Genomic DNA, 11413 nt, shown 5'->3' with positions numbered 1-11413 from the left:
TTAGTACAAAAGTCACCCAACGGAACTCACAGCATCAGCCGGCGTCGAAACGAAAGCACGTGCGGGTTTTGTTTACATTCTTCAAATCGAAATTCAGTTTCGGCTCGAGTGTTGCTGAACAATGTTGTGTCCGGAAGTGTGGCGGTTCGAACCGCCGTCCCACGAAATCATCCAAAAGACAGGAACTTTGGACCTGCACGAGCAACCGCGAAAGAAGGACCCCATCCGGAATGGAATCCGGTCGCATCACTTCAATCAGCTGGTAAGTTAGTGTTCCGAGTGATTCCTCGATAAAGATCTTAAATAAATCGAAATATTGCGTCAGAATCTTGGTGCCTGTCAGAACTCGCGATTTGCATAGTTCACTGTGAGTTGTGGATTGCTTGCTTCTCTTCTGTTGGTTCCGCTGGGGAGCATGCTTACTAGTTTCTCGACGTTCCTTACCGTTAGTGATGTGGTGGGAGCAAGGGCGTCTATGCGAAGTGTCCCTAGCTTAAAGTGTACCTGTAACACTAATTCCTGCTAAAAAAAACGTTTGCAGTGGGTCTACAGATTACGGAGTTAAAGATGATCAAATTGTTCACCTAGCGCTTCCATTCGATTCCAGGACCAAATTGCTTGCGTGGATAGAGATCATACATACAGACATAGATTTAGGTTAGAATAACGTTTACATCGGTTTCAGCACCATAACAAACCACTGCGCAGGTCTAGCTCATGTCATCCGCACCGGTTAATGAACCAAACCAAATCTCGATCATTGCGCAATGTGCTCGCGCGCACCTCTACCCAAATGAACTCTAGTTCACACACCATCTCGGCTCGCTCTGTCTTCATTTGTCAAAAAACTTCCCCAGATTACGGTCGTCCTGCCGGACGTAGCCAGCATCCCGGTTGCCTTAGAAACGGCTCTCGCCGACAGCGATCACTACCTGGTCCGTAACGTCTCGCTGCGCGCCCTCACCAACCGCGCGTTCCTCGAGGGATTCGTCAAGCGAGGTATTCAGACCATTCCTGCACATTTGAAAGATCTTTGCAAATTCGATGCTTTCGTATTTTTGCAGGAACCTTTTACGCAGTATCTTTCCGGACCCGGCTGGACACGGACGACTGTGTGGCGGTTACGCCAGCGGGTGTCCTCGTGCTGCACCTGAACAAGGAAACCTACCAAACCCTGGGCTTGGAGGGCCGCGTCTCGCAGTTTGCTCGCAAGCGAAACAGTAAATACGGTGAGTAATTTAAATGTGTGGTGAAATGTTAAGTAACGCAAGGCACGGCACGGCGGGGTTCATCCCGGGAAGGGAAGCTCGAAAATGAAAACAGAGAAACGAAAATAGACGCAACGTTCGAGAATTTCTCCCGCTTGAACCCACCGGTGCTGAGCGTTACGGTTTTGACGGCAAACGCTGAACTCTAATTTTTCTGGAATACTCAGAAAAACGATGCTTGGTCAACCGGCGCGGCTGGAAGACATGGCGCTGAAGCGATCGGCGACGTGGCTTTGTGTGATCGCCGAGAATCTGATGCCGATCATGCTGCACATGTCGAAAAGTCGTGGCACAGAGGAACATGAAGGGCAAAAGATTCTGAAGCAGATCGTGTCCGATCTGCGGGACGACTACGATCATTGCGTGCCGGCGCACCTGTTTGATGAGTTTGGCAGGGAACTGATCGAGCAGATAAAGGATCTGATCGAGCGGGTAAAGCGAGCGCTGGACGTCAGGGCTTCGATGGCGAAGTTTCTTGCCCAGGTGAACGTCGCGATCGCCATGTCCGATATCTTGCTTTCGCGGAAGCTGCGATCGCTCAAGATTGATGATATGCCCAAAATGATGCGACATGTGTTTTACTCCAGGATGAGTGACATGAAGGGGTTGAGGTACTTGAGTTTGGGCTCGATGACTGGCGGTTGGAAGACGTTCGATATGCAGGAGACTATCATGAAGGGAATGGTGACGATGAAGAACCTTACCGGGCTTACGCTGAACTATGACTGTACGGACACGATCTTGCAGGGGTTGGCAAAATTTTGCCCGAATCTGGAGTACGTGGACATTTCAAATTCTAAGTACATTACGAACGACAGCATCGAATTTTTAGTAAAACTAAAGAATCTCAAGGTGGCTCTTCTGCATCGTACTCAAATAACAATTTCCGGAATAATTGAGCTGCTGGTGAAGGCAAAGAATCTCACCGATTTGGGTCGATACGACGAGCTGGGTCGCTGTCTGGAGTTCATCGATCAAAACTATCCACAAATCAGCAGTTTGAAACTGCGCAAGTTCGAAACCCGCTTCGCAACAACCCGCCACATCCAGCTTCTAGCGGAACTTTGCCCAGACATGTACTACGTGTCGATCTTCCACAACATGCTGCTGATGGATCTGATGGCACTGGTCGGCATCAACAACCTCTCCGAACTGTATCTGCTTTCGTGCGACTTCTTCGCCGATCAAATCCGGGACGTTCTCCAGGTCAAGGGTTGCAACCTGACCTGCCTCCACCTCGAACACGTCGACCAAATCGACATGAACGCGCTGATCTACATCAGCCAGTACTGCGTGGATCTTAAAGTGCTTTCGCTGTACAACTGCGTCATGATCCCTTCGACGTCCCTCTACACCCGGCGCTTCGCCATTCCTCCGTTCATGAACCTCGAAAAGCTGTGGTTCGTCAGCGACTGTCCACCGCAATATCTGGAATTTATCCTCGTTACCGCACTCAAGATCAAGTTCATCCAGCTGGGCACGCAGGTGTTCACCAGCGACGAAATGTTCGAGCGGATCTTCCTGCGCAATCCGCTGCAGTATCTGGAGGACATCCGGATCATCAATTCGGATGAGCTGACGATAGCGACCGCGTATCGAATGGTGGAGAACTGCACCAGCTTAAAAGTCCTCAACGAGATCGAGTGCTGGAAAAAGGTTCGCGACTACGAGCTGGTGCAGTTCCGCGAGATGCTCAAGGAGCGAAACTACGCGGTCCATACGGCACCACTTCGGAAGTACGCCACAGAGCAGATGAATTAACTTGTTTTGAATTTTCTTTGTAAATATTAACGAATAAATGAAACATTTTCTACACCCAGTTAACCTTCTTTTCTTTCGTCCCTCTTTTCCCCGCGCAGTGGTCCAAATCGATCTGAAGACGCTCGCACCGGAAACGAACCAACTTGCGCGCGTCCAGGAATGCTTGGGTCGCGAATCGTTGGGGCGTTTCACGCTGCAGGTAGCGTGGACACCACCCAGCGATGGCAAGATCTGTGCCTCGTCCGTTGCGAAGCACTTTGCCGAACTCGACGCCGCCATCAAGGTGGAACTGATGCCGACGGCGATCAAAACGCACCAGGAGTGCGGACTGCAGGTTCCGGAGTTCAGCTTGGGTGATGATGTCGGGAAGGAGTTTTGCACCGGAGCCGAGCTGGTCGAGTTTATGGGAATGGTGGCGCTGTCCTGTGAAACAGAGGAGGACGAGTATCTGAACTCGTACGACTTTTGCGGCGAGCGGAGGGAGATTGGGAACGTGAAGGTGCTCCACTGGAGGGGACTTTTCACGACGGCTCAGGTGGAAGCGGTTTACGATGCCGTGCGGGAGGCACTGGTTAAGGAAGCGCACGTGCCGTGGTTTGGGTTTTATGTGCACGGATTTTCGCACAGCCCGATCAGCTTTGGGATGCGAGAGAACTACTTCCATACTGACGGGGACAATTCGTACGCCGTGGTGCTGAATCCAAAGGGGGAATACCTGTGGTATCAACTGGCGGGAAACAATAAAATACCGAAATAAGTGCCTGATAAAATGCTACTTTCTTCTTTGATGAGACTCATATCACCTTCCTGTGTCATTTGTAACCATTGATTATAGTTCTTGAACGAACCATTCAGTAGAGAGCCATCAGTACCGCTGCAGGACAGACAGCACGAAACTTTGAAGGAAATCTTCAAATTCCGGTAGCGATATCTGAGCTGCCTACGAAAGGTTTATTTAGCTACCAACCAAGGATGTTCCAAAGTTTTCAAATGGACCTGTAATTTTTAGAACATTTATAAATGGTATACCAGCGTCGTTGAACGTCAACAGAGAGCTGTCAGCGAGCGGTAACTCAAACTGCAACCAATCTCTCTGAGTTCCCGCACACGGAATCAAAACAAATGTGACTGATCAGGTGACAAGCTTGAAAAACAGTTTGAATCCAAGCCCGAGCATCTCCAGCAAACTGGACACCGCCGCCGAAATGACCCCGAACCCGAAACAGAACAAGCAGGCGACCAGCAAGCCGCCGGAAGAGCCGGCTGCCGGTGGTAGCACCAGCAATCCCGAAGATAACACCTCCGGCGAGGAGTTCCAGGAGGGCGAGGACGAAGACCTTGAAGTCTCGCTCGACGGTAGGGTCGAGGGTTGCTCTGAACTAAAGGGAACAATCGCTTAAATCTTACATTTTAGAGTTCGACTCGGTCAACAACTATCTGGACTCGCTGAACACGGCACTGGATGCCATTGAGCAGCGGAACGATAACCTGCAGGAGCAGCTGCTGAGCTTGCTGCAGTCGAACCGCGAAATCCGCAAGTCCATGCAGGAAGAGGCCGAAAAGAGGCCTCCGAACGGTGGAGCTGGAGCGAGTGGGAAGGAACCGGAAGCGGCCGCTTCCGGTGAAGCTATGGAGCATTGAGCTTAGGTTAAGTCTTTTATTCCAAATCAAGTATTGTGGGTTTGAATATTTGTGTAAATAAAGCATATTTATCGGTGTTAGTGAGTAAACTTGTTTTTATTGATAACGATTTCTACAGCTTGGCTTCGACATCATGATCGGCGCTGTACAGCATCAACAGCTTGAACTTCTCGCAGTCAATTCGGTCAACGATCCGGGTAGTGTCTTTGCCCTTCTTCAAGTGGTCCAGCACCATTTGGCCGCGAGTCAGCCTGCCGGTCAGTTCAATGTCCACGTGAAATTGTTCCGAGTGTTCAACAATCTCCGGACAGATGAAAACTGCCGCCAAAAACGCATCGCAAGGCATCCACTTGTCCCAGTGACTGTAGCACTTGGTCTCCACCTGGTTCAGCATCTGTACCGCTCTATTCTTCGTATTTCCTACGACATCCATTCTCCAGCTCATCGGCAGCGACTGGTGCTGCGTGATGCACGTTTCCCACGGTAGCACCGTGATCGGACACTGCACGGTATTCAGCACGACATGAGCCGCTTCCGGATCAGCCCAAAAGTTAAACTCAGCAGACTTGGTCACGTTCCCAACTCCGTTGCGATTCCCTCCCATGATGTACAGATCCTTAATCATCCCACTAACCTTCGGGTACATCTTAAGACACAGCGCCAAATTTGTCAGCGGTCCAACGAAGATCAACGAAATCTCCCCCGGATCCCCAGCGATTCTCCTGTACAACTCATTCACCGCATGCTCAGCCCTTATCAACCCCTCGTCCACCACATCCGGAAAGTTCAAATCGCCAAACCCGTCCACGCCGTGAAAGTGTCGCTCCCTCTCCAGGATCGGCGTCGCCAGCGGTTCCTCCGCCCCTCGATAAACCGGAACATCCGTCCTCCCAATAGCACCCAAAATCCTCACCACATTCCTCGTAGCATTGTGCACATCGGTATTCCCGTGCGTACAGGTAATCGCCTCAACGCTAAAGTTGTACTTCCGCTCGCACTTGAGCAGCAGCAACAAAGCCCACGCGTCGTCCGTCCCGACGTCAACGTCCACGATCACTCGCCGCCGCCGGCGAGCCGAACCATTGCTAGTTGGTGGTGCGGCCATTTTAATTCAGTCCGGAGATTCCTTGTTGTGTCGCGCACGATGCTGCTCCCGCACTGAACGGGCTAAGCGCGTACGGAGTTGATTGTGTCGCGACGCGTGACGGAATTAGGTAAACATAATTCGGGAACGACACCACCACTACGAAAGGATGAACGCTACAAGCGAGCGAGGTTTTTGATTTTGGAGATACCTAGTTGCTTGTGGTTGTGAACTGATTAAAGTTTAGTGGCGTTTAGGTTTATAAAACGATAACATCACGTTTGAGTTGTTGTTCAGTTTGGGGTGGCGCAGTCTCCAACCAAATATTTTTCAAGTGAGCAAGAACTGAACAATGGAACACGTGTACTTAAATCAATGTTGACTGTCTTGTTGTTTAACACATTTTAGTAAACAGAATGTGGGAATGGGAACTTGTGCCTACTTTTTCTGAATTAAATATAATATATTATGGTTAATTGAGCTTTTTGATAAATTTTACATTTCTTTCAAATGTCAAGTGGTATGCCTAAATGCTTTTCATCTTTGTTGTTCTGTTCACATTTCATTTATTTATTTCAAATTATTTTATATGCATCCGTTGATTCTAAAAGGACTGACTGAAATCCTGGAGGTATTGTTTTCTCTGCAACCTTTAGCCGCTGATCCAACAACAATGGCTGCTGCGTTTTGGGCAGCTCCGATTCTTCGTCGAATGGTTGCCACCACAGTTGAAGCATTTTGCTTCGATGCACGGATAGAAATCCTGTAATCTAATCCGGTAACTCTATGTTGTTGAATTTGTAAACAGTGAAATGTTTTCCAAATTGTCATGTTTTTCGATTTTGAACAACAATGTTCTCGATTTTGAAATCATTTACATCGAAATCGAAAGATCAAATCATCGGGGTTTGAGTGGGACTGGGGGTGTGACTGGGTCATGCAATAATGCAGAAGTTTGTTTGATCTAATCTTACCCTTCGGACCCAATGTCACCCCGGTAGTTTTTATTTTTTTATAAAACATATAAAATCACATAGATTTTAACATCCTCCCTAGGCACTCCTGTACTAAAAACCACTCAGTAGAAACCATTTAACCAGCGAAACCACTCACCATTTTGCTTTATCACTCGAGTAGAAGAAAGGCAAGACGCAGATTCTCCAGAAAGGAGACCGCAGAACCAATCGTGTTGTGACGTCGTGTGGACGTTTCCGAGTTATTTCCTGGTAGGATAAAATATCGATTTTCAAACAGTCAGAACCTTTCCGTACGCGACAGATTTTGTCGAACTCGAGAAGATTCACAAAATCCAAGGTAAATAGGTTTTAATTTCTTAATACGCCATTGCGTTTGCATAATGATATCGATTGTTTTTATCGTCGCATTTCAGAGTAAATTCTCCATCATGAAGTTTGCTGCGCTGATTTTGAGCCTGGTGGCCGGCTTGGCGGTGGCCCACGGGGCCGTCGAGGGCGATAGCTGCACCACCAACAAGGGTACGTGTCCATTAAAAATTTTCCTACGATTTTCTAGAACGATTCTGATGTTAAGACAAAGGCCTGACAGCAAAGGGCAATAAGTGACTCAGCTGTTGCGACTCTCAGAGAGTAACTCACTTATAGTATTATATAGGGCAAACTGTGCTAGCTAGAAACCATTTGACTAAAATCATTTTAAAGCTATTGATACTAATTTCCCAACTTCCTCTTCCAGATAAATGTACGGCCCTGTTTTCCGGCTTTTCCCACGTGGAGAAGGACATGCACAAGTACACCAAGCAAATGCTAGTCAAGTCGTACGACTTCCTGCTGCTCTCGTCGGTCTTTGACCAGTACAACGTGGATAGGCCCGGGTTCGAGAAGCTGTACCGCAAGATCGCCGACAAGGCCTGGGACGATACCATCGACCTGATCAAGTACCAGAGCCGTCGTGGAGCGGTCGTTACGCTGGACGAAACCAACTTTGTGCACAACGTGAGCAGTCTGTTGACGAGCAACGAAGCCTCCTCGCTGAAGCTGGCTCTGGATTACGAGAAACTGATGGCCACTGAGGCTCACATGATGCATAAGAAGATCTCCCATACTGGCGAAAGCAACCATTACGATCCGGACGCGGCCCATTACTTGGATGAGAACCTGATTGAGTACCAGAGTGGCACTATCCGTAAGCTTTCTGGTCATATTAGGAACTTGAACGACATTCTTGGTGAGGCTGGCACCAAGGATCTTGGCTTGCAAATGTTTGATGATTATTTGGATAAGGTTGAGTAAAGGGTGCTTAATTCCAGTGCTAAGGCATGTAGAATCTAATTAGTTTGTTCAGGAATGACATAACGTGATAGCTGATAAAAGTGCTGCAAAATATGATGTACTGACTTAAATCGTGTTTAAAGTTAAAGAAGATTGGAATAAAATAAAGTTTTAGTGGAAAAACACTCCTGTTTGAATCACCCCCCAAACCCAAAACATTGCGCATAACTTTTAGTACAATCTCCACCCTCTGACAGCAACGACGGCACTCACGCGCACCTGTCAGTTTGTTTTGGTTTTGCACTCAATTTTTATATCACCACCACCACCACCCCAAAATTTGGTGGCACTTGTTTTGTTTGGTATCGAGCGCATGCAGCAACAACCTTGCACCACCCAACAACCACCCACCCACTCACCCCCGCGAAAGAGAGTGTCAGCCTGACATCACCGCATGAGCAAGCACGCACTCAACACATACAGCAGCAGCAGCAGCATAAAATTAAAAATAAAGATGGCGCACGCTGTCAAATGGGGTGGCGTGATGGCACCAACACTAACATGTTTGTTTGGGCAGGAGTTGCCACCGAGCGTTATGCTGGGCACATGTTTTGTGGTTCTTCCACATGGGAGCATAGTCTGTCAAAAAATAGTTATAGCAAGAAAACCTGAGTTATATGGCGATTTTCAGTAAAATGACATTTTCCGGGCAAATTCACCGGATTTGTTTCTATTGGTTTATTTTGCATGTCAAAATGGATCGAAAAACGCTTTAAAAACATTTTTTGTTAAACTATGAGAAAAACGGTGATTGGATTATAGTCCATGTAATTGGGTCCTAAAATTAAGCATACCTATATTTTTAATATTATTGTTTACAACGATAAAGCTTATTTTCTGAGTACAATGACAATGAAAATCACAAAATTTCATATTACAAAAAAATTTATTGAAACCATTAAAAAGATGATTTTCAATCACTTCTGAAACATTCATGAAGATATTCCATGATTAAACTGAGTTAGAGACGATTTTAGGCTCAACATTTTGCCGTGCGCAAAGCGGACTGTCAAACTTTCTGAGTGTTTTTCTCGAAACACCGAGTTGATTTACGGGTGCCACGATATCTCGAGATGGGATGTACCAAATTGGCTGAAATTTGGGGTAAAGACTCTCAAGACATATCTCGTGTGCATGACGAAGCCCGATTTTGAAATTTTACTTTTTTAAAAAATACAAAAATCAAAAACTGACGATTTTTTATATGAAAAACAGAAAAATATTTTTATCTTTTTTTAGAATAAGTTTTTTGAAAATCGGCCTTCGTCATGCACACAGGACTGATTTAACGAGTCTTCACCAAAATTTTGAGCCGATTTGGTCAAGGCAGTGTTGAGATATCGTGGCACCCGTTTTTTGAAACTTCCAACTTCAAATAGCTATATCTCGGCAATGATACAACCAAATGTCTTCAAATTTGTTTTGATAATAGATAAAAATGTATATTTTAATACCCTGAAAACAGATTTTAAATAAAATTAAGTGTGTACTCACACAAACCTCTGACATTTTTGTCGATTTACATATATGTAACCCCTTAAAATTGATTTTTAATTAAATTTTAAAAAGTAAACTTCACTAACTTTTGAAAAGATTCAAAATACCTTTCGAATGCAACTAAGGGTTTGTTCAAATCGTTCAAATATTACGTTCAGGGATTATCAGGATTTCAGAAATGAAATTTCGATGCTCAGTATAACAAAAATATAGATTTTTTGAAAGCATTTTAATAGTTTTATTTGAAAGGTTCATATAAATACAGGGAATCTCAAAGATTATAGATCCTTCTTGAAATAAAACTCTAGATTTGATAGGAAGAGTCCTGGTGTGGAATGCATTTTTCACCATTGTTTGCATTGAAGTAAAAAAAAGAAACCATGGTCGATAATTTTATATGTTTGTCCAACCCCCTAGATTATGTGAGGAAAAAAACTTTTTAAAAATACAAAATTGAAATTATTGAAAATCATGTATTTTTTCGCATGTTAAAAAATGAAAGAAGCCGTACCGCCCCCCTCCTTCACGAGATATCAAAAAAATGGACCTCCGAATCGTGAATTTTAAAGTAAAATGACTCTTTTATAAGCCCTCTTATTGACAAAAGCAGATTCTGTAGTTATAAAACTATACAGGACATTTAAAAAGGGGGTATATGGAAGTGTTGTCCCGTCACGAAAAATGACAATTGTTTAATTTGCAATAGTTTGTGAAATCGGATTTGCATCATATTTTGGATTCTCTTCGTACTCGAAAACACATTTAAAATGCTTATTAGAAATCGAAAATTGGTCAAAAGGAACCAGAGTTACGACTGACGCAAGTTTGCGTTGTCCCGTCACGACAATTTTTTGGTCAAAAAAAGGTGCTCATTTGTCGTGTCTAGAAGCAAATCGTGTAACAGGCCAGTTTTTGATCGATTTAAACTAAATCGACCCTCCTGAATCCAAATTTGCATGTTGATTTTCCTTGAGTCTCAAAGGGAAGCGAGATATTCAAGATGGCGTCTAATATGGCGGCTGAATGGAAAAACCACCATAAAAGGATTTTTTGCAATTCCGTCTTGAAACTTCCTACTTTTCCTGCCATTCTCGCGTGACGAAACAGCCTACTTTTATCCACTAGAAATAACAGAATCGAATAGAAACACATTTCAAAACAAATGCTGAAAAGTTCTACTTTTCAGCACTGAAATGGATGCTGAAAAGTTGAACTTTTCAGCACTTGTTTTGAAAAGTAATACTTTTCAACATTTTTTTTTATTTAAACGATTTATTGACAAAATACATGAACATTCGACTTATAATTTCACTCAATGGGTGTTTTCAGAAATGCAAAAAAAAAAATGTATGGAACTCGTTGCAAACCTTGATTTTTTCAGCACTTGTCGTATTTATTCAACTCGGTGAACCTCGTTGGATAAATGTACGACACGTGCTGAAAAAATCTTCTTTTTGCAACTTGTTGCATAAACTACTATTTAAGTTCAATCAACTAGTCAAATTTACCTAATTTGGGGTAGCTGAACTCGAATATGAGCCATATAATACTCCAAAGTACTCAGGGAAAGTGCAATTTTACCTGTTGATTGCCTGTTACAATCCTGAAAAAAAACAAATTTTCTAGCTTCGCCATATTGGTCGCCATCTTGGATTGCACATTCCCTGATTATTTTGGAATATTCTAGAGCTCATATTCGAGTTCAGCAACCCTTTGTTGAATTTGATTTGTTCATTGCCGGTAACATTTCTTTAAAAATATCGTATATTCTTGTACCGCCATATTGGATTGCACATTCCCTAATACTTCGGAGTATTCTAGGAGTCATATTCGAGCTCAGCGACTCTAAATTA

The 11413-nt window shown here is 44.6% G+C and overlaps 6 protein-coding genes across 7 annotated transcripts; 5 read left to right on the top strand and 1 right to left on the bottom strand.

The window, feature by feature from the left end:
• Positions 1 to 121: 121 nt before the first annotated feature.
• LOC120419294 (ribonuclease P protein subunit p40-like) lies at positions 122 to 1237 on the top strand. Its single transcript, XM_039581960.1, has 3 exons — positions 122 to 262; positions 858 to 999; positions 1065 to 1237. Exons 1-3 carry the CDS (start codon positions 122 to 124, stop codon positions 1235 to 1237), a joined length of 456 nt encoding a protein of 151 aa, XP_039437894.1.
• Positions 1089 to 3110, top strand: LOC120419282 (uncharacterized). Its single transcript, XM_039581947.2, has 2 exons — positions 1089 to 1229; positions 1436 to 3110. Exon 2 carries the CDS (start codon positions 1443 to 1445, stop codon positions 3027 to 3029), a length of 1587 nt encoding a protein of 528 aa, XP_039437881.1. The 5' UTR covers positions 1089 to 1229; positions 1436 to 1442; the 3' UTR covers positions 3030 to 3110.
• LOC120419295 (ribonuclease P protein subunit p40-like) lies at positions 3067 to 3786 on the top strand. The gene has a single exon (XM_039581961.1). The coding sequence runs from the start codon at positions 3067 to 3069 to the stop codon at positions 3784 to 3786; it is 720 nt and encodes a 239-aa protein (XP_039437895.1).
• Positions 3787 to 4151: 365 nt separating this feature from the next.
• On the top strand, positions 4152 to 4747 carry LOC120419280 (UPF0184 protein AAEL002161). The gene is made up of 2 exons (XM_039581945.2): positions 4152 to 4385; positions 4444 to 4747. Exons 1-2 carry the CDS (start codon positions 4235 to 4237, stop codon positions 4668 to 4670), a joined length of 378 nt encoding a protein of 125 aa, XP_039437879.1. The 5' UTR covers positions 4152 to 4234; the 3' UTR covers positions 4671 to 4747.
• A 2-nt stretch (positions 4748 to 4749) lies between these two features.
• On the bottom strand, positions 4750 to 5943 carry LOC120419277 (inosine-uridine preferring nucleoside hydrolase-like). Its single transcript, XM_039581943.2, has one exon. It carries the CDS (start codon positions 5773 to 5775, stop codon positions 4783 to 4785), a length of 993 nt encoding a protein of 330 aa, XP_039437877.1. The 5' UTR covers positions 5776 to 5943; the 3' UTR covers positions 4750 to 4782.
• Positions 5944 to 6852: 909 nt separating this feature from the next.
• LOC120419278 (soma ferritin-like) lies at positions 6853 to 8186 on the top strand. Of its 2 annotated transcripts, none has more exons than XM_052708057.1 (3): positions 6853 to 6980; positions 7145 to 7250; positions 7468 to 8186. In XM_052708057.1, exons 2-3 carry the CDS (start codon positions 7160 to 7162, stop codon positions 8022 to 8024), a joined length of 648 nt encoding a protein of 215 aa, XP_052564017.1. In that variant the 5' UTR covers positions 6853 to 6980; positions 7145 to 7159; the 3' UTR covers positions 8025 to 8186. The 2 variants fall into 2 exon arrangements, with proteins under 2 accessions (XP_052564017.1, XP_039437878.1); XM_039581944.2 differs by having other exon boundaries at positions 6873 to 7068.
• The last annotated feature ends 3227 nt before the right edge of the window (positions 8187 to 11413 follow it).

The sequence above is a fragment of the Culex pipiens genome, chromosome 1 (assembly GCF_016801865.2).
Source record: "Culex pipiens pallens isolate TS chromosome 1, TS_CPP_V2, whole genome shotgun sequence".
NCBI classification, from domain to species: Eukaryota; Metazoa; Arthropoda; class Insecta; order Diptera; family Culicidae; genus Culex; species Culex pipiens.
Note: the sequence above shows the minus strand (reverse complement) of the source record. Positions and strands in the feature narration are given on the sequence as shown.